At 44.5% G+C, this 22,810-nt stretch overlaps 1 protein-coding gene across 16 annotated transcripts in view; it reads right to left on the reverse strand.

The window, feature by feature from the left end:
- The window catches only part of PUS7L (pseudouridine synthase 7 like), a 69,008-nt gene that overhangs the window by 17,788 nt on the left and 28,410 nt on the right, over positions 1-22,810 (reverse strand). For 6 of the 16 annotated variants that reach the window (XR_016213206.1, XR_016213199.1, XR_016213197.1 and 3 more), the window contains 4 exons: positions 5,730-5,906; positions 1,547-1,671; positions 613-779; positions 83-438 (listed from right to left, as the gene is read on the reverse strand). Coding sequence is in view for 4 of the 16 variants with exons in the window: in XM_008259377.5 (XP_008257599.4) it covers positions 21,559-21,885 (327 nt within the window). In the remaining 12 variants the exon portion in view is untranslated. Of the gene's footprint in view, positions 1-82; positions 439-612; positions 780-1,546; positions 1,672-5,729; positions 5,907-20,842; positions 21,886-22,810 lie in introns of those variants that run through there. The other 10 variants (XR_016213202.1, XM_008259377.5, XM_008259376.5 and 7 more) reach the window with 2 other exon arrangements.

A 22,810-nucleotide genomic window follows, 5' to 3' on the forward strand; every position in this document is an offset into this window, starting at 1 on the left:
GAGTGAACCTCCAGATGCGAGCTGTCTCTGTCTTTGTCTCTCTCCTTTTCAAATAAATAAACATTGAAAAAACAAAACTAACCTGTTGGATGTTACTCTGACTGTGGTAGAATCTGTGTGAGGTGGGCTGCTGCTGTGGCTCACTTGGCTAATCCTCTGCCTGCGGCGCCGGCACACAGGGTTCTAGTCCCGGTTGGGGCGCTGGATTGTGTCCCGGTTGCCCCTCTTCCAGGCCAGCTCTCTGCTGTGGCCCAAGAAGGCAGTGGAGGATGGCCCAAGTGCTTGGGCCCTGCACCTGCACAGGAGACCAGGAGGAGGCACCTGGTTCCTGGCTTCGGTTCAGCGCAGCACGCTGGCCGTGTCAGCCATTTTGGGGGTGAACCAACGGAAAAAGGAAGACCTTTCTCTCCGTCTCTCTCTCTCACCTTCTAACTCTGCCTGTCCAAAAAAAAAAAAAAAAAAAAAAAAAAAAATCTATGTGAGGCATCAAGCTCCAGCTTGTACAGCAGGGGAGAGTACTGGGAGGACATTCAATGCCTGAGGCCCAGAGCCACAGGTGCCACATTCCCTCCCTTATATTTTGTTAGCAAGAGCCTAGCCCCATGGCCCTACCTCAACAAGGAACCTCTGGCTGGGCAGCTAGGAGCCCCAGAGCAAGACTTTCGCCATGAAGGATGGAAGAAAAGACGCAGGAAGGCAATTGGCAGCCTTGGTTGCAGGTTTCATCGTTAGCTCTGCTTCAGAAAAACACCCTGATCATATTCCTCCTTTTCTATGTTCTGAAATAAAATTAAGCAGCATTAGGGTTTTAAGTATTTTGAAGGCTTGTTAGAATTTAAGGAATGTTAGAATTTGCTGTAAAATCATCAGATCCTGGAACTTGTGCATATATCTGGAAACTCTGATTTTTTGAAATCCTGACTAGATTTTTTATTTCTTTTGGAGTCAGTTTTTAGATTTTCCTAGGAAACCACATTTCATCCAGGTTTTCAAATTTATACATATGCTGAGAGTTGGGCAAAAGAACAAGTCATTATTTTTCCTTTTGTGGTTACTTCTCCCTTACTTCTAGTGCACATTTCTGCAGTGTTCATTTGCTCATTACTCATTTCATGTACTTGTTGAATTGTAACTTAGAATGATTTCATTCTTTTAATGTTTACAGATTTACTGGCTTTTTGTTACTCAATAGATGACAGCGCAGTTCTGTATAATGAATGCTACGTTGCTGGGGCGTCTGATCTATTCTCCGCGTATATCGGACATTTTATGTCAATAGATTATCCACTTTATTAACTGACATAATTCTTCTACATCCAAATGCTTTTCTTTCACTTAATCTGTCAGAGATGAAGGGGAGTAAAGTGACCTATGAGTGGTATATTCCTGTCTCCTATCTACACAGAATCTATTTTTTGATTGATGCAACTACTGTGTTCTGTGCAAATTCAAACCCATTATAAGTCCATGATTTGAAAACTTCAGCTTTATAAAGCATCCTCTAGTCTCACTCAGTGTGCTTTTGCTTGAATCCATTCTTCTTCACCTGATATTAAGGTCACGATCTCTTCTGTGTGCACAGGCCTTTGGTCACCACCTTATATTCAATCGCGTTGAAGCTGTTTGCTTTAGTTGAGTGTCTGGCATAGGACATCATGTAAGACTTGCTTCCTGGAAAAAATGAAAATAAATGCATCAATATGACAGCAACTTCATCTCCTTTCCATCACACTTTTGTTTTAAACTGATGGCTTGTGCCAGAAGCCAAGATGGAATCAGACACAGAAGAGATTTATTGGGAATAATGCCTGTGGCAGGTAAAGTCGGAGGAAGAGAAGGAAGGAAAAGGCTTTAGACTGTGGTCTGGGGCTGAGGGGACAACTGGGCAGCAAGAACACAGATGCAGAGCCAAGGAAGAGACCATGGCCAATCCTACAGGGAGGTCCAGTCAAACAGGGTGCTTTACAGCAGCCTCACATGAAGCAAAAACACCCCTCCCATGCAGTCCTCCCGGGCGCTGCAGGAAGGCGTGTCTGCCTAAGAGACCACGGCTCCTCCGTGAGGCAACACCTCACTGCACAACTGCCCAAAGGCTCACTACTGAAGGAGCATCTCAGTGAAGGACCTCCACGTCTGCCACACACAGTTGATAGTGTTTTTACCCAAAAACAGTCCACATGCAGAACTGCACAGCCCCTCAGCGCACACAGTGTAACCTGTCTTGACAGATTCATCAATCCACTTACCCCTCCCGTACAGGGTATAAAATATTCCTTCACACAAAAAAGGTGCCTCGGGCCTTGGATGCAACCCGCTGCCCACCCACCTCCCCACCCACCCACACACACACCGAGGCATTACCAACATTTGTTTTGCCTGCTTTGAACTTCATAGACATAGAATCATAGTACATGCTCTGTTTTGTTTCTGGCTTCTCATACAGTATCTTATTTTTGATATTCATACATGCTATTGTTGCAGTTATCAGATTTAAATGTTTTATTCAATTGTATGAATATTTTCACCACTTGTTTATCCATTTATGGACATTTGGCTGTTTAAGTTGACTGTGGTAAAGACGATTTATGTGAACGTTTTTCCTATGAGTATTTGTGTGGCTAGATATTTCTTGAGTCTTTGGGAAAGGCCCAGGAGTGGGACTGCTGAGTCATACATTGAGTCTACATTAAACTCACAAGAAACTGACAAATATTTTCCTAAATCATGTATGCCCCTTTTCACTCAAACAGCAAGCCATGACTTGATTGTTATTTAATTGAACCTTTATTGAGATCTGGAGTTAGCTGACAGCATTACAGCATAGAGTCTTGCAGTGAACGTCTCATCTCTCTCCATTTATTCAGGTCTTGAATTTTCTCCTAGAAATGTTTCGTTAACACTGTACAGGACATGTTAACGCTTGTTTAAATGACATCCCTAAATGTTTCACTGATTTACACTACTGCAAATGTTGTTTTAAATTTTTTTGTTGCTCATTCATTGTTATTATATGAAAATAAAACTAGCTTTTGTATACTGACTTTATAATCTGTGAATTGTCTAAAATTATTTGGGGAGAGAGAAAGAGAAACCTCCCATCTGCTGTCTCGCTCCCAAATGCCCACAACAGTTGGGGCTAGGCCAGGTGCCCACATCAGTGGCAGGGGCTCAAGTACCTGCTGCCTCCTAGGGTATGAAATAGCAGGAAGCTGGAATTAGGAGCCAGAGCTGGGACGTGAACCCAGGCATCCCAACTGGCATCTTCTGTGCCAAATGTCTGTAGATTCTTTTCTGTGTACACCATCATGTTGTCTTTCAAACACAAAAGCTCAGACTCTTCCTTTCCAAACTTTAGGCACTCAATTTCTTCCCCTTGGTTTGTCTCACCAGCCCAGATTTCCCGTGTATCAGGAGGGATGTGAGCAGACTCCATGGCTTTGTTTCTAATCTTGGAGAGACTGTCCAGTGTTTCCCACTCAGACCATACCGTCCTGACTCATCAAAGGCTAGGTTTAGAAATCCCGATCCTGGGCCGGCGCCGCGGCTCACTAGGCTAATCCTCCGCCTAGCGGCGCCGGCACACCGGGTTCTAGTCCCGGTTAGGGCACCGGATTCTGTCCCGGCTGCCCCTCTTCCAGGCCAGCTCTCTGCTGTGGCCAGGGAGTGCAGTGGAGGATGGCCCATGTGCTTGGGCCCTGCACCCCATGGGAGACCAGGAAAAGCACCTGGCTCCTGGCTCCTGCCATCGGATCAGCGCGGTGCGCCGGCCGCAGAGCACCGGCCGTGGCGGCCATTGGAGGGTGAACCAACGGCAAAGGAAGACCTTTCTCTCTGTCTCTCTCACTATCCACTCTGCCTGTAAAAAAAAAAAAAAAAAAAAAAAGAAATCCCGATCCTGACATTAGGTGTGCAATACCAGTGCTGCTGTGTTGTGCTGTTTCCCAAGCACCAGGAGCTCTTTCCTCATTCTGCTGTGACTGGAAGGGCTGTTTATTCTAATGCTTTTTGCTCTGGTTGGGCTGTTTGCCCCCCTCAAAGGCAGCTCCCAAGAATTCCTCCCAGCCCAGCTCGGCACCCATCAGGCTGCCGGTTCCACAGATGGCGGCATTTTCACTTTGTCCCTCACATTCTGTGACCCCAAACATGAAGGTCTTTTGTGAAGATTTTGGTGTACTGTCCTGTGTGTGTGTGTGTAAACTTCAGATACTGGCCAGAGTTTGCTTTCACCCACTTCTGTCCTGTTGTCACCTCTGTTGCCCGCAGTTCACTGTCATTTCTCTGACGAGTTTGCCTTGGCCATGTGGGTCACTGCTCAGATCTGTTCTCCCAGGTCCCCTGCTGCCCTTTGTGTTCTTGTCTTGCTGGCCCCATTTCTTATAGTCTTCCTTCATAGAATAACAAAATCAGCAGTGCTGGTCTGCACTGCCGTCTTTTTGGAGAAGCCTTTTGCGATCTCTTGCTAAACTCGGCCCCTCTCCTCCTTGGGCTTTGCTTACACTGTCTTATGCTGAGGCGGTGCCAGTGCCCCTTGCTTGTCATGACTGAATGGGTTTCCTTGGCAGGATCTTTGCAGAGAATTCCTGGATAAGAGCCCCAAGCCTTGTAAGCCACAGATTCCCCTTTCCTCTTCTTGATACAAATACAGCACATCGTTGGTGATGCTTTGTGTGGCCTCATGTCACACCTCGCAGGGTTTCTTGGCACCGGTCTTGCTCGCTCAGTTTTACCACTGTGAAAGCATGCAATGGCAACTTCCACTTTAGAGACAGCAATTGATGCTGTGCTCAGACCTGCTGCTACTGAACAGTCTAACCACTGTTTTTGCTGCAGGTCTCAGCTACTCTTGGTAGCTCTCACATGGGCTCTAGGTTTGCTCATGGTATTGTTTGTAGGGTTTTTAAATTGCCATTTTTCCTTACTATTTTTGTGTGATTTCTAGAAGGTGGGATGCCCACTTGCATGTATCAGAAGTCACTTGAAGATGTTTGCAGAGACCTCTGTCCTAGCTCACGTCTTACAAAATACACATACTGTTGTATCCACCCTCTGGATAACATGAAACATAACACGCGGCCATCGAGGACTGGAAATGTTAAGTTCACTAATGTGTCTTACCAAAGAACATGTACAGACTATTTTTTAACAGCCTCTGCTAGGAGAAACTATTCAACGATACTTACCTGTGCAATTCAGCTGACCATCAAAATATTTTCTTTGCTGTATCACTTTGAAAGCAAAGGCATAACAAAAATAAGCACCCTATAACCCCAACAATGGGCTCAGAGAATTTCCGTGTTACCCTTGGCTTTCCTTACAGCACTGAGGTATGAAGGTGGGGATAGAAGTACATGAGATATGCAGGGGTTATAAGGGCAAGGATAAGTCTCATTGTGAAATTAGAGCAGGCACTGAATTCAGAGGCTGGCTCAAAGTGGATCTTCTTTGGGGAACATGAAGACATCATCAGTACAAAGGTCAGAGAAGCATCTTAGGAAACTAACCACAGAGGACTCTCTGAAGCCATGGGGCTAACAACTGAGCTGCCAATGAAGATGGAGAGCACGCAGTCATGAACCAAAAAAAGGGAGAGAAAAAAAAAAAAAAAAAACAGGAGAAATACACAAGGAAATCAATACCAACAGTTACGCTTACATACATATAAGAAGTATCACTTTTAATATACTATAAAATGCAGAATAACTAAGGATAATGAGGAGTTCGATCTTTACCTCTTCCCACGATGCCTTGTGGCTCCCCAACTTCTTTTCCTCACAGGTATAAAACAGAGTCTCAGGGCCAGCGCTGTGGTGCATTAGGTTAATCTTCCACCTGCGGCGCTGGCATCCCATATGGGTGCTGGTTCTAGTCCTGGCTGCTCCTCTTCCTATCCAGCTCTCTGCTGTGGCCTGGGAAAACAGTAGAAGATGGCTGAAGTCCTTGGGCCCATGTACCATGTGGGAGACTGGGAAGAAGCTCCTGGCTCCTGGCTTTGGATTGGTGCAGCTCCAGCCGTTGCAGCCATTTGGGGAATGAGCCAGCAGACGGAAGTCCTTTCTCTCTGTTTCTCCCTCTCACTGTCTGTAGCTCTACCTCTCAAATAAATAAATAAAATCTTTAAAAAAAAAAAAACCCACTTGAGTCTCATTGAATGTGTATGATTACAATAAAGGAAAATACAACCACCAGGGAAGTTATTAAAGATTGGATTTTGGTAGGCTTCAAAGCATTTAAAATTTTATTAACCTTTGATATTTTGAGATTTCATTATGGTATATAGCCTTTCTACACTCTGGAGGCACAGTGGCTTTCCTACTTACTACTTATTGAATTCTTCATTTAGTGGATAGCTAAGCTGTGCTTAAAGCAAATTAAAAGTATGTCATTGTAAAAACGAAAAAGAAAAATAAGGAAGGGGGAGGGAGGGTGGCATGGGAAGAGTCATTATGGTTTTAAAACCATATATATGGGGCTGGTGCCGTGGCTCAATAGGCAAATCCTCCACCTGCGGTGCCAGCACACAAGTTCTAGTCCTGGTCGGGGCACCGAATTCTGTCCTAGTTGCTCCTCTTCCAGGCAGCTCTCTGCTGTGGCCAGGGAGGGCAGTGGATGGCCCAAGTCCTTGGGCCCTGCACCTGCATGGGAGATCAGGAGAAGCACCTGGCTCCTGGCTTCAGATCAGCGCGGTGCGCCGGCCACAGCGAGCCAGCTGCGGCAGCCATTGGAGGGTGAACCAACAGCAAAGGAAGAGCTTTCTGTCTGTCTCTCTCTCTCACTGTCCACTCTGCCTGTCAAAAATAAAAAAAAAAACCATATATATGGAAGTACATGACATTTATTCCCTTTATGTAATTTTTTTTTTTATATTTTAGTGTGTGTGAGACTGCTGTTCTGACCATCACCCTTTCAGAGTTCTCTGTGAAATGGCCATACACTTCCTGCAGTAACAGGCAGTGTACACAACAGTGCTTAGCACACAGTAAATGGTACTCAATGTAATATTTTGTGGGCAAGTTTTAAAAAATCTTTTCTTTATAGTCATTCCATTTACAACAGTTGAGATTATGTCTGGAGAAGCTAACAAATGTTCGTACTCTTGAAAAATGTAAGGTTAAAACTTCCTCATTATAAAGAGAATTATTCTCCTATTTAATCAAATCTTGCTATGTCAAATGAAGCTCTAATTGGACACAATTGCAGAGATGGGGGGTTCCACCTGGAGATACAGCCCTTCCATCTGTCTCTCCTGGATGGCATGGGTCCCTGACCCAGGGGCACATCAAGCAATTTCCTACTGAGACAGACATTCACAGGGGACAGCAAATCTACGTCCGTGCTTAGCACACCAAGGAAATACACCCAGTGCAGTTAAGTCACCTTTGGTGATTTCAAAACACTACCATTAGACACTGCTTGGGCTGTGACTTCCATGAGTCCTGAGTGAGGATGCTCATGGTGACAGCGACCGTCCTGCAGGCTCCGGCTGCTAGTGTATTCTAGCACACTAGCTGGGAAGCTCTTACACAATGTACTGACCTTCAGGTACTATGTTTTCAGTTCAACCCAGACTTTCAATTCCTTACCCAATGGAAGGAGTAATGACAGCAGCAACTAACAGAAGCCACACAGAGGGATACTTTTGGTGATCCTGGGAAAAATCTGGAGTGGTCTAGAGAATGCAGACAACTGGAGGGAGTCATAGCTCAAATTTCAAAATCAGGACTCAGTTGTGCTTATAAATCTTAGTGGCATAAAGACCAAATGTTCTCGTTTTTGTGCCACAACTCCCTACCCACAGTTCTTAATATACACAACACATTAAGAAATGCACCCCATTCTATACCAGCGTGTCTCACACTTTTCATCCCATGACCCGTGACCCTCTTAAGCATCAGCACAGACATCAAAGGACGATTCCGTGTGAGCTGTGTCTATCAGAATTTACTGCCAGAGAATGGAAACTGACAAATGCTTACAAGCACCAATTCATTGACTGAAATAGCAATGAACAACCCTTCATGTGTTAAAACACATGACATATTTAGGAAAAATAAAATTTTCTAATTAAAAAAACCTAGTGAAAAGAATGGCTTTGTTCTGCACTTTGGTAAGTTTCTTCAGCTTCAGGGCCAATACACACCGCAGGCAACGTCTGCAGACTCAGGGGAATGAGGGCAGGAGTGGCATAGGAAGCAGCTTCGCCCTCACGCACTCCCTGGCAGCGTCTCAGCAGAACAGGTATCCACCTCCCAGGAGTGAGGACCTGCCACTGCCTGGCTTACCACTGGCTGTTGGGGCCAGAGTGGTGACAGCATTCCCAGATACCACTGACTGGCCTGTAGTGAGGGTTTAATAGGGTCTCTGGACAGTGCCTCTGGAAGAATGTGAATGTGTTTCAAGTAAAGCCGTTCCCTGTCTTCGGTACACACTCTGGGTCTGCAATAAGGAACGCTTGGTTTACAGCAAACATGCCAAGACAGATCTAAACAAAATGCTTCCAAGAGGCATTGACTGATGAGTTAATGAACCAAATTGAACAGAATTTTATTCAGTGGAATCAGAGAGAAATTCTTTCTCAATGTGGGGCTCCTCTTAAGACAACACATTTCAGTGTTAACAAGAAACTGAAGTTAAAAACTACTATTCCATTTACAAAACATTTTTCATGGGTTTTCTTTATTCTTTTAATTAACGAATAAATATTGAATATATTAATGGTGTTCAACATGTTTTGAAATATGTATTCAACTGGGGAATGGTTAAATCAAGCTAATTAAAATAGGCACTTCTCTTTTGTAGAGCAATTTCTAAGCATACAACACATTGTTATTAACCACAGGCATCACATCATACGATGGATCTCTTGCACTGACACCCCCAACCCCCACCCCTGAGATTCTGAATGCTTTGACCAGTATCTCCCCAGTGGCACCATCACTTGGCCTCAGGAAGCCATCAATCTATTCTCTGCTTCAAGGAGTTCAACTTTTTCAGAATCCACATGTGAGGAATAACACATGGTATGTGTCTTTCCGTGCCTGGTTCATTTCACTTAATATGATGTCCTGCAGGATCACCCAATTGTCAGAAGTGACAGGATCCCATGATGTTTGAAGGTTGAACAGTATTCCATTATTGTACTTTCTTTACCCTCTCACCTGCTGATGGGCACTGAGGGTGACTGTTCACTTTGGTTATGGTGAATAACGTCACCATGAACACAGCAGATTGGAATCTCTTTAACACGCTTCTTTCCTCTCCTGTGGATATATACTCAGTAATGGGCCTGCTGGGTGATGCAATCATTCCGTTTTTCTTCTCTTTTGAGGAGCCTGCATTCCCTCCACCAGTGTGCACGACCTCCCTTTTCCCTTCATGCCCAGCAACACTCACAGTCTGTCTGATAACAGCCACACTAACTGGTGTGAGGTGATATCACATTTCCCTGATCAGTTATGATGAGCTTTCTTTTCACATACCTGTTGGTCATTTGTCTTCTTTTAAGAAATGTCTATTAATGTCCTTTGTCCATTTTAAAGATTATTTTCTTGCTACCAGGAGGTTTGAGTTCCTTACATATTCTAGATATTGACACTTAACCAAATATTCAAACATAGTTCGTAGGGTTTTTTCTCCTATTTTATCAGCTGTCTTTTCACTGTTGCTGTTTCTTGTGTTATGTTCATAGGTTTTCTCATAAACTACTCTCCTTCCCCTTTAAAATGCAAGTCAGTGTCAGGCATTGGGCCTAGCAGCTAAGTTAACAGGATGCCGTGCCATTTCAGGTGCCTGGGTGTGATCCCTTGCTCTGTCATCCAATATCTGCTCCCTCCTAATACAGACCCTGGGAGGCAACAGGGACTGCTCAAGTGGTTGTGTTCCTGCTAGGCACACAGGAGACCGGGATGGAGTTCCCAGCTCCTGGGTTTGGCCTGACCACTATGGACATCTGGAGACAGAACCTGCAGATGACAGCTCTGTTTCTGCTGCTCTACTCAAATTTTTTTCTAAATAATGCAAACTAAGTCTGTGTGCTTATTGTTCTCCTAAGAAAAAATAAGGTAGCTTTTAAAAATAAATTATCTCATGAAGTAAAAGGTTATTAACATATTTATCAGTATTCCCAAAATGTTTTATAAATTCCCCTTAAAATTTTAATCTTATATAATTTGGAAGTCCATAAAATATGAGAATTTTAGGGAATATTCTACTCTTTCATCCAAACCCATCCACAAGACAGTCTAAGAAGGGAAATATACTGCAAAGTCCTAAACAAAATATTAATAACAAGTACATATTATCTCAAAAACAGTATTGAGTGAAAGGGGCAAGACACAAATACAGACATATAAAATTGCATTTATATCCATCTCAAAAACAGGCAAACTGTTATTTGGAATGGATACACAGGTGGTACAGATGTAAAGCAAACCGAGGGAATTGTTACAAAACTTGGAGCAAAGGTGACCTTGGGGTAGAGATGTGCAACAGGATGGCCGAAGTCACTGGGGCCTCAACTTCTTGTATATGAGAAAATCTTAGGTTACTGGTTCAATTCATTGAATGGCTACAGAATTATTTGGGGATATATTCTTCAGGTGACAATACTGTTAAATTACATTCTTAAAATGAATTTTCTACTTACCTAAAGCTTTAATTTTATTGGCTTAAGGTTACTCAAATTTATTCTATCACCTTTTTAACTGTTACAGCATCTGTAGTGAATTTCCTTTTTAGTCTGCAGTTTTGGCTTTCTGTGATGGTACTATTTTCATCAATCTCACCAAAGGTATGTGAATTCTATTAGTGTTTTCAACAAACCAAAGTGGTGACTCATAGAACCTTTGTATTCTAATATTTTTGTCAGTAGTTTCTGTGTTAAGTTCTTCCTTCCTTCCTTCCCTTGTATTTGGCATTTTAGTGTTCTTTTCCTAACACTTTCAGATGGATGCATAGCGACTTACCTACGACACAGCCTTGCTTCTTTCCTGCTGGGAGTGCAAGCTCTACTGCAGCTGCTCCAAGTGCACACAGTTCTGGTTTGTAGAATGGTTTAGCGACATTCGGCTCAAAATACATTATTACCTCACCATGCTTTACTTGGGTTCTGTAGGACCCATGGGTTCTGTAGGAGTGTACCTCTTAATTTCCAATGACAGGGATCTTCTATTTATCTCTGTTCTTCATTTCTAGCAGAACTGACTGATGCCAACAGAACATACCCCATGTGGTTCCGCTCCTGTGGGAACTCACTGTACACTCACGGCCCAGCGTGCGGTTGGCTTCTGTCAATCATCTGCACACTTTCTAGAAGAATCTAGGTTGTGCACGTCCAGCGCACTTGGGCTGCTCCACAGATGCCTACTGGGCCAATTTATTACTTCTGTGCTCATGTCTCGCGGAATCTCACTGACCAGTCTTCTGTGGTTCCTAGGAGATTCGCGTCTTTACAGATCTCTAGTTCTGACAGGTCTTTCCATTTCTGCTTTGATGTTTTAAAGGGACATTGCTGTTCTATGCTCCTTGTGACCGGAAATGCTAACCATGAGCAAGTGGCTCTCTTCGTTCCTAGCTGCTTCCTGTCCTCGTTGTTTTTCTATCTTCTTCAGATGGCTATGCCGGCATTTTCCCCAACAGTATTTGACGGTGAATCTTTCCTTCTTTTACTGTCAACCTTTATATTGTCTAGGGCAGAAATGTATCTGTTGTTAACCTCCATTAATAAAGGGTTTAAAGATGACAGTTCTGTTTTTCTCACTTGGCTCCGCTGATCCTGTAATAATTCAAGTCATCACAAGTTTGGATTTAAATCTACCAATTTCTCTGTTGCATCGTTCTCTGCCTTACAATGTTTTGTCTCTTTCATTTATTCCTTTTGCTGGATTTTTTTTGTATTATTATTTCCTTCTACTAGTCTGGATGTTATACCTGTCTCACTTTCAATGACAGATTCTACAACACACATCTCTAACTTACCAAAGACCAAAGTTAACCAATACATTCACTTTTTACAGATAAACTAACAGTAGATCATTAGTTCCTATTGGTCCTCTTCCCAACCCCTGTATTTTGATTTCCTTCCCTTTCTTTAATCCAGAAGACACTGCAGACAGCACCATCCGATAAACATCGATGTTTCCATTTGGTCTTTGCGCTCTCCTGCCCCCACTTCTCTGCCTCAGGCTTTTGCCCTAGGACCCAGACCCTCTGGCCAGCCTCTGCCTTTTCTGCTTAGTCTCCAAGGAGTCAGTGGTGAGTCGCATACTTCCTGGTTATTTTAATTAATTCCAAGTTGCTCTTCAGTTAATCAGCAATCACTATGGTCACTCCTTGATAAATCTTTTTCTCCGGCTGCCTGTAAGATTCTTCTCTTTTATTACTGTTGCTCTGTATGTTAACTGTGATGTTATTGCAGCATGCTTTTTCACTTGTATTACTTGGGATTTACTGGACTATGTAACTGTATGTTGTAGTCTCACTAGTCGGGGATAATTCCGTGTCCTCCCATAAGAGCAGGAGCGGTACTTCCTCTCTGGGAGAGTCCTCGTGGGTGACACAGAAAGCTCTCAGCACAGTGCTCAGGGAAAGACTGCCACTGTCACTTCAGCACTCCCAGTCAGCCTTCCCTCAGGGCGCCTTCCTGACACAATGTAGTAGGAATATTCAGACACATCCAGATGGGCAACATCACTGGGTAAGATAGTAGGAAAGTGAGCCACTTTCATTAGCAATCAGCAAGCAAAGTGAGTTTCACACTGGCCATGACGTCAAGCAGAGTCTGGTCAGGCACTCTCCTCACACCAGGAGTCAGCCACATCACTGCTTCCAGGACCAGAGCCCTTGGCTGTAAAACGGGAAGTTACTCATCTGATTGCTCCCAGTCTACGTGGAAATTCTACAGCGCATTTACTATTTCAACCGAAGGCAGGATGAAACTACTAAAAGTGTTCTGGCAACCCCTGTCCCAGGGAAAGAGCGCAGCCATGGCACTCACTCTAGTGCTCCATACGCTGTCTGGGAGGGTAGAGGATTATTCCGGGTTTCTCATCACGTCTATTCACCAAATGGAGATACTAAGGCACAGGAGTGGGCGCTGAATCCCTGCATCCCTTACTGTACTATTTGGACTCAAATCCAACTCTGGCCAAAGCACATGCTGGGAGCTAACAGGTGATGGTTCAAGTAGTTAGGTTCTTGCTACCCACATGGGAGACCTCAACTGAGTTTCCTGTTCCTTGGTTTAGCCTGGGCCAGCCCTGGTTGTTACAGGCATTTGGCCAGTGAATGAGTAGTTGGTAGTTGTATGTTTGTATGTGTGTGTGTATACGTGTGTCGGTCTGTGTCTAAAATACATAAAAATTCTTTTAACATTTGGTAAGGCATGTCTGTGGCATGCACTCACTGTTTGTAAGCCTATCACACGTCAGGCTCCAGTGGGTGCCTGACATAAAAGCAAGGGCTCTCGAGTACACATCGGAGAAGGTCCAGACATTTAGTCAATATACTGGAACATGAGCAGTCAGAGCGGGACATACACAAAATGCCGTGCGAGCACAGTTTTCAGACAAGACACAACATAAGCAGAGGGATAGTAATGGGAGCTCAAGGGGCCAGCACAGTGCCGTAGAGGGTAGAGCCACTGCCTGCAGTGCTGGCATCCCATATGGATGCTAGTTTGAGATCTGGCTGCTCCACTTCCAATCCATCTCTCTGCTATGGCCTGGGAAAGCAGAAGATGGCCCATGCACCCACATGGGAGACGTAGAGGAAGCTCCTGGCTCCTGGCTTCAGATCAGTGCAGCTCTGGCTGATACAGTCATTTGGGGAGTGAACCAGTGGATGGAAGACTCTCTCTGTTCTCTGCCTTTCAAATAAATAAATAAATATATCTTAAAAAAAAATGGGAGCTCGAGGTGCATGAGGCAGATGAGCTGTGTTTGGGAAACAGCAGACAGAGCTGGCACAGAGAGATAGGGGAGAAAAGACAGACGATGCCAGAAGATTGACTGTGAAGGCTCTGTACGTTCACTCCTTCAGCACAAGGACACCACTGGAATGTTCTATGGCCTAAAAACAAGGACAGGACTGGGGTTCCAGGTTCAGCAGAACTACGTAAGTGTGCGGGATTGGCTGGCTGGAGAGAGGAACAGAAGCTACCCAGTGACAAACGACGGCCGTGGAGCCGGGAGCTTGGGGCACACAGGCAGCAGTGCCCCTGCGAAGTCAAAGCTTCCCCTCTCCATGCGTGGAAAATGCCTTTGGAACTGCTTCGCAGATTTGCATGGGCTTCTAAACGTAGGTATTGTAATATTATTCACGTAACACAAAATGACTGGATTCTCTCAAGATGCCTCATAGAAAATACAATCAGCATTCCTACCCTGCATTTTAAATTAAAACCTAAGGGAACGAGAGTAAGAAGGCTTTCCTGGGAGAATCTTCACCTCTTCTGTCTAGTCCTTCGCGATAGGGGGTACAGACAAAAATCAGCTAAGTCTGAGACCTCACTGGAGCCTGACACTCAGAGCTGACTCAGCCCACCTGAGAAGACACCAGCAAGGCCACCTCTGTATCGAAGTACAGAGAACCACACCCCTGCGCCCTCCCCTCTGCCCTTCCTGGTGTCCACGCGTCACCCCCACCCCCCACCCCCCAGGGAAGAGCGCTCTGGTCCCTGCTCTGTAAATCAACCAATCACGTGGAGTTTCAGGTCCACAGCTGAACTGCTTCCTCTAGCAGGGATTTTCTTTTTTATACCTATAGCTCAGTGTTTACTTAGGAAACACGTCAGAAAAAACTGACGTATCTGACATTCAGTAACATCTTCCAGAGCCTGCACTCGAAAACTTTCACTACCATCCCGATTTCTCCCCTAAACATAGATTTCTTCAGTAAGACAGGGCCGGCATCTAGGAGTGGAATGAGTTAACCCCGGCCTCAACATGAGTTGCTTAAGGAGACTAGAGTCCCTTTCTTTACTGAGATTACACAGACTGACTCTGTTTCCCATCCTTTAAACCACTAGGTTTGTCAACGCATATTCAAGAGATCTGAGCATGCTTAGCGCTTCTGGTACAAGAATCATGGAGGACCGAGGCAGCCGCTAAGGGGTCAAGCACTGGATTCCAATCCTAGGGTGAGCCCCGAGTGAAACAGGAAGATGCTGCCTGCTTTTCACGATCACTCCCTCTGCCATGTGCTTTCTGCAGTGGCATTTCAAATCAAACAAAAACTTTAAAAACGGTGTAACACTGCTAACCCTCAAAGGTTAGCTGACCTATCTCTGCCTTTCCCTTAGCATCTGGCGGAGTGCCTGTAAATGCAAGGCACAGCATATAGGCCACTCCAGTGTTTTTTGATTATTGTGTTGTACCTTTGGCATTGCTTTCTTACTTATCAAAAACACATAAAAATGAAGGTTTAAAAAACATTAAATATTTGGGGCCGGCGCTGTGGCTCAGTGGGTTAACGCCCTGGCCGGAAGTGCCAGTTCCAGTCCTGGCTGCTCCACTTCCGATCCAGCTCTCTGCTAAGGCCTGGGAAAGCAGTGGAAGATGACCCAAGTCCTTGGGCCCTTGCACCCATGTGGGAGACCCGGAAGAAGCTCCTGACTCCTGGCTTCAGATCAGTGCAGCTCTGGCCATTGTGGCCATCTGGAGAGTGAACCAGCAGATGGAAGACCTCTCTCTGTCTCTACTTCTCTCTGTAACTCTGCCTGTCAAATAAATAAAACAAATCTTTTTTTTTTTATTTTGACAGGCAGAGTGGACAGTGAGACAGTGAGAGAGAGAGACAGAGAGAAAGGTCTTCCTTTGCCGTTGGTTCACCCTCCAATGGCCACCACGGCTGGTGCGCTGCGGCCAGTGCACCACGCGGATCCGATGGCAGGAGCCAGGTGCTTATCCTGGTCTCCCATGAGGTGCAGAGCCCAAGTACTTGGGCCATCCTCCACTACACTCCCTGGCTACAGCAGAGAGCTGGCCTGGAAGAGGGGCAACCGGGACAGAATCCGGCGCCCCGACTGGGACTAGAACCCGGTGCCCGGTGTGCCGGTGCCGCAAGGCGGAGGATTAGTCTAGTGAGCCGCGGCGCCGGCTAATAAAATAAATCTTTAAAAAAAAAAAAAAAAAAAAAAAAAAGAGAGCCATTTCCAACATAGTACAGTGAATTAGCAGTGGATCTCATCTCCATTCATGCCCTTTTATAAGAAAACATTAAATATTAGAAAAACATTAAAACAGTAACAAAAATTGTCAAGCAGAAATTGTAAGACAGAATTCTTGGGAAATTTAAAAGCAAACTGTGTAGCACAAGTGCACTGCTTTAAACCACAGCCCTGGCATGAGCTGCTACGCCCCCTGCTGGGAGAATCATACAGGGCACAAGCTCTTCTCTGCAAGGCGCTGGCAGGGGCAAGCCATCACAACCCGCCCTCCTGCCTCTCTCCCCGAACCTTAAGGAGGCTTCCCAGCTCTGAACTACAATGTTAACAAGCACATTCTTGTTGACAAAGTAAAACAGAAGTAAAGGAAGCAATGTCCCATTCTCCTGCCTCCCCACAACCCTTTTCTTACTCCTGTATGAATCCAAGAAAAGTGTGCCTTAAGTTAACACGCGGCTTCATTTTCCCTTCGGTTTCTTAATGGTTGTTTCCAGGTACAAAATGCTGAGGGACACTGAGCCAGATAGTTCAAGATCCTAGTTTGTACAATTGCTGAATTTCCAGGCTTAGCAATGGTTATTTCCACTTATCAAAAAGGAAAGAAAACCTCCAAAAGTGTGAATTCCAATCACTTTATGCCATGACAGATGGAGGACCCCAGCAGAACGTCAGTCACCATTTTACTGTCCAAGTTTCCCCAGCAAAGTACTATGAACTCTAACACTAGACGGAACGAAGCGGGAATTAACCAAGCACCTGACACTGCTCTTCATGATTTCTAAGACTTTCTAAAATCAAGTCCTTAGCAGTCAAACCGGAAGACAGTGATGTGATCAGCAGCAGCCCTGTTCTTCTCTTCAATCTGCAGTTTCTCACAATTCTGTTTGGTAAGTCCCATCCTGGAAAGTGACAACTACCACTACTTCAAATCCGAGATGACTTCAGAGAAATCCCTTGGGTTATGAAGCCAGGCAGTGGTGGAGCCACTTCTGGGTCCAGGAACTGTCCAGGGCTCCAGATTCCCCAAACTCCAGCCACTAAGGGCCAGCCATCACCATCATTTCTCTGCCTATACTGGTACTTGCTTAACGCCTTCAAACTAACTCCCCTTTTTTAAAATTAAAAATTTGGTTTTATAGGAAATATTGTATTATTACATAAATAAGAAAACAAATTGCTTTCCATAAATAAAAATTAGAAAAATAAATTCAACAAAAAAGCCATCCTCGTATGTTCCAACTGGATATTGTTGCCTAATATTCTGAACCTGAGATCTATACTGCTTCTGTCTAAAAGGCATGTCAGCCAACATCAGAGACACTCACAATCTTCCGCAACCAGGCCTCCTCTCTCAAACAGAATCACTCACAACACAGCAGCAGTACCATGTCTTTTCGGTAAGAACCCTCTCAGAAGGTTCTTTTACTTCTTTTTTGGACTCGGGTTTTCAAAAGGAATCCTGTTTCTCTCAAGACATGCCCCAATATGCATATTAATCAATGGTGAACAAGTTGATAGAAATGGATGTCTTCGGCGTCTGCATTGTGGCGTACTAGCTAAAGCTGTCACTTGGGATTCCAGCATCCTATATGGGCACTGGTCCATGTCCTGGCTGCTGATGGCCTGGGAAAAGCAGCATATGATGGTGGATGTGTTTGGGCCCTTGAACCCAAGTGGAAGACTGAAAAGAAGCTCCTGGCTCCTGACTTCATCCTGGTCCAGCCCTGGGTGTTATGGCCACCTGGGTAGTAAACCAGCAGAAGGAAGACCCCTTCTCTCTCTGTAACTCCAGAGTTTCAAAATAAATAAATCTTTAAAAAGAAAGAAATGGATGTTTTATCCAAAAAACTTGTTTTCAGAAGGCAAATATTAGGTAGATGGAAACAGCATTGACCTGGCATCAGTTCACACTCGAGTTCAACCCACTCCTCCCCACAGAATTGGCACACACATTAAAACCTAACACACCAGCACAGCAGACACTCAATAAATGTTAGTGTAATCAAAAGTTAGGAGATTTCTGGCTTATTACAACTTAAAAACTCAATTTGTTTCACTTACTGTTCCTCAGGAACTCTTGCTTAGTGTCAAATGCACGCCTGACAAACTAATTCAGAGATGGAATGAAGGTATGAAATGTCCAAGGAAAGCTACAGAACACAGGTGAATGGCCACTGGGTGGTCCAAAGTCCACTAAGTTTTTAGATCGAAAAACAATTAGCATGGCAAGTATTATTGGTGAATAAAATAATTTTTCACATGAACAATACATAAATACATCTTATGGAGACTTGAAATGTAGTGACTCTGTACTTGTGGCCACAACATTCACTAAATGAATATGTAAAATTATAGTGCCATCTACTGGCAAAGAAAATAACATCAGTAACAGCACACTTTGGAGCATTCACATTTTCTAAGTGCTACTCAAAATTGAAAACTGGGATTTAGTAATTTATATAATTGGGGCCAGCATTGTGGCATAGTGGGTAAAGCCAACGCCATCCCATACGGGTGCCGGTTCATTCCTGGACACTCCACTTCGGATTCAGCTCCTTGCTAACAGCCCAGGAAAGTAGTGGAAGCTAACTCAAGTGCTTGGGTCTGCATCACCAGTTAGGGAGACTGATAAAACTCTCAGCTTCGGCCTGCGCCAGCCTTGGCTATGCTGTCATCTGGAGAGTGAGCCAGAAGATAGAAACTCTGTCTCCTCCTCTCTGACTTCCAAATGAATAAGTAAATCTTAAAATTTTTCTGATTACTGGGACAGGATACAATTTATATCATGAAATGAAGTTAAATTTCTTCCCTAAAAACTGTATTACCTACTATGTAGAACATCACTTTATTCTCAATACATACTGAAACTTTTGTGAAGGTACTTTTAAAAAAATCAATGGTAATGAGGTGAGTGCTTGGCCTAGTCATTTAGACACACCTCAGGAGGGATACCCACATTTCATACACAGAGTGCTGGGCTCAAGTCCTCGCTCCATTCCTGATTTCAGGTTCCTGCTAATGCGCACACTGGGAGGCAGCAGGTGACAGCTCAAGGATTTGGGTCCCTGACGTCCATGTAGAAGACCTGAATAGAATTCCAGGTTCCTGACTTCCGCGTGACCAAGCCTAGGTTGTTGCAAGCATGTGGAGAGTGAACGAGCAGATGGAGGATCTGTTTCTCTTTCAGATATATTAAATAAATAAAAATTAAAACTCAACAGTATATTCTGCAATTTTTTTCAGTTTTACTTGAAGGCAGAGTTAGAGAGAGATGTTCTATTCACTGGTTCACCCCCACCCCCACCCCCAATGACTTCAATGGCTGGAACTGGGCTGATCCAAAGCCAGGAGCTTTTTCTGGGTCTCCCATGTGGGTGCAGGGCCCCAAGCACTTGGGCTACCCTCTACTACTTTCCCAGGTCATTAGCAGGGAGCTGGATTGGAAATGGAGCTTCTAGGACTTGAACAAGTGCCCATATGGAAGGCCAGCTCTGCAGGTGGAGACTTAATCTTCTATGCCATGGCACTGGCCCCACACTTCTCATTTATGTTGAGATTTGCTTGTAAAACATATAGTGACACACAAGGTACTTTTAATACTAAAAAATTAAATTACCCCATCATTTTAACATGTTTTCATTTTTTCTCCTTTTCCCTTCCAAACTTGCATCTGCCAAAATGCATTTAACAGTGACTAACTGCCAGGCACTTTTTAAAGCCGATTTGCATTCACCCAGTAAGGCCTCACACTGATGGTCCTAGGCAGAATGGAGCAACACTCTGCTTTCAAGACCCAGTAATGGAAGCTTTGAGGAACCTGCCTGAGTCCATAGTGCTAACAACAGCATGACCAGGGTTTAAGCCAGGGTAGCTTGTCTCTAATTCCATCACTCTGCCAATGTGTCTCCCATGTGTCAAGGATGAATTCAGTATGTTGCTGTTTTTAACACATGTGTTGTTTTGGGAGGGCAACATTTTCTCATGTAATTAAATCCTTCGTCATCATTTCAAAAAATCATTTATTTATTTATAAAGCAGAGAAAGAGGGAGAGAGAAAGACAGGGAGGCATCTCCCATCTGCTGATTCAATCCCCAAGTGGCCACATTAAAGGCAGAAGCCAGGAACTCCATCCTGGGCTCCTTTGTAGGTAGGAGGGGCCCAAGTACTTGGGCCATTACAGGCTGTCTTCCCAGGAACCTCAGCAGGGAGCTGGACTGGATGGGAGCAGCCAAGACTTGAACAGGAGCTCTAATATGGGATGCTGTTGGTATTGAAGCAGTGTCTTAGCCTAGCGTAACAACCACTTTAAATGACACGTCTGTTATCACGCTCTGATGCATCTCACTTCACTTCCTCTGGTTATTTTATAAGGTCTTGGAAACCATTTCTAATTTCTTTCATTATATATTAAAATGCTGCAATAGGCAATTTTGCACTAAAGATAGTTTTTGGTTCTTCTTTTGAATTTTATTTCCTCATGTGAATATCCCCACTGGCTTGGCTGACCTAAGCCTATGCAAGTGCCACACTGCTGATGGGTACCACTCTGTATGATGGCATCATACCACCAGCAATGGAAGAACACTCAGTCTTCCCACCATGCACACCAGTCACTGCTCTCCCAAGTTCAACAGACACCAAATGGTTAAGGATGATAGTTAAATCACCAAACACTCAAACTGTTAAATAAGCAGAATGTTTTATTACCTTAGCAACTTCGCAGGTGGAGACAATCCTACCACTTGTGGCTTATGAAGGTAGAGTCCTCTGGCTTCTGAAACTAACACACCTAAAGTCATGAGTCAGGGTCTGAGCACAGACCTGTTTAAGCAAAGTCTGTCTGTCTTACAAACTAGAAACAACAGAAGTAAACAGAGCCAGTCTATGTCAAGACGCAGAACAATATGAAAAATTTTATTTCAGTCTTTGTCTCAAAGGGATGATACCTATCTTGGGGTGGCCATCGCAAATATTGGGATGGCCCTGCCCTACAGACCCAGGTGAGGACACAGGAATGAGCAGACTGCTGCCTCTTCCTTCTCCCTAGCAAGATGCTTGCTTGCACCGCCACCTAGGTACACCAGGATTCTAAGTAACAAGCTACAGGACACCAACTTTACTTTCTCTCACTTCCCCTTAAACGTTATCTCGTGGTTTTGGATGTTCCTAAGGATTTCTAAAGAGTGTAATTCTCCTAACAGCAAATAAAGGCCATGGAAGCACCACTTAACAGAGAGCACAAGTTGTGGTGAGAGATGACTCTCAGATCCAGGCATGGACACTCATGGGTTCCTAGGGCTCCGGAAGCTGTGGTGCCTAAGGTCAGCCCCTGAAGATGCTATGTGGTCAAGGTTGCAACAGAGCGGACACAGACAGGACAGCATCCAGGGTGTCAGTTTCAAATGTCATGCTTCATCATTTCCTTCAGGAAGACTGTAGCACAACAGGAAGCGTCAAGGTCAAAAGAAATGCACAGACATAAAGGCACTGCACTGCCGGCAGGGTCTTCCCTGCTGACCCCAGAGCTGGGGTCCTCCAGGAGCTGGTGGCAGAGGTTGTGGGGCTGCTTCAGGATCTGCCGGTAGCACCCTGGCATATTCAGATTCAGAGCAGGCACTCTGAAGCCGCATGTCTGCAGCCCGTCTCTGCTGAGCAGTTCCTGGTACCATTGCCCCACCAGGTTCCCTGGATACTGAGTACTGTGGCCAAGCACTGGTAGAACCACCTGTGAAAGGGAGGAATAAAACACACATGACACAGCCTTTGCAAAGAGAGGCGATCACAGTTTTCTGCATTTTAAGTCTTTTACGCCTGGGACCCAGCTCTGTCATGGCTCTTATGACATAAACATCACAATCAGCCCAAAGCAGCCTCTGAACACCATGCTGTGATATTTTTTTCATCTATCAGATAAAGAAATATAATCAAGGTGGCCAACTCAACTCAGATTACACAAACCACTATTATTCACAAAGTGCAGGTACATTTCATGACCCAAGAGAGTGAAATTCTATGAAATCTCACAATCCCCAAAGGCCATTCTTTAACACACATTAGTTCTACTGCTCAAAGGGTGACAAATTTTACAATTCTCTTAGCTACTAAAAAATTAGAAAGCACACGAGTACTGAGAAAGCATCATTTTGTAAGTGATCACTGTCTTCTGTGGGTCTTCACTCCCTCACTGGACGACTTCGACAGTTTTCTTGAACAGCACCAAAAGGCAGCAAAGGAGGATACACGGATGACTCTCACAGTCATGACATGAAGTGGGTAAAGCGAGGCACAAAGAACACACACGGAATGATTGTAGTCACATGACCTCTTTCATCGGCAAAGCCAGAGTCATGGAAAATAGACTGGTGGATGCCAAGGGCTGGGGACAAGGCAGAGGTTAACTACAAAGAAACACCACAAATCTGGGAGAGAGAGAACTGCTCCAGATATTGATTTTTGTGGTGGTCAATCAGAGTTTACCAAGCTTGAACCACTGTAAATATATATATATATATATATATTCATCTTTCAAAAATGAGGGTTACAGGCAGGAGTTGAGGTGCGGCAGGTTAAGCTACTGCTCCACACACATCGAAGCACACGTTTTAGTTGCTATTGCTCTGCTTCTGATCCAGCTCCATGCTCACAGCCTG

The sequence above is a fragment of the Oryctolagus cuniculus genome, chromosome 9 (genome assembly GCF_051225735.1).
Source record: "Oryctolagus cuniculus isolate XC-2025 breed Fujian yellow rabbit chromosome 9, ASM5122573v1, whole genome shotgun sequence".
NCBI classification, from domain to species: domain Eukaryota; kingdom Metazoa; phylum Chordata; class Mammalia; order Lagomorpha; family Leporidae; genus Oryctolagus; species Oryctolagus cuniculus.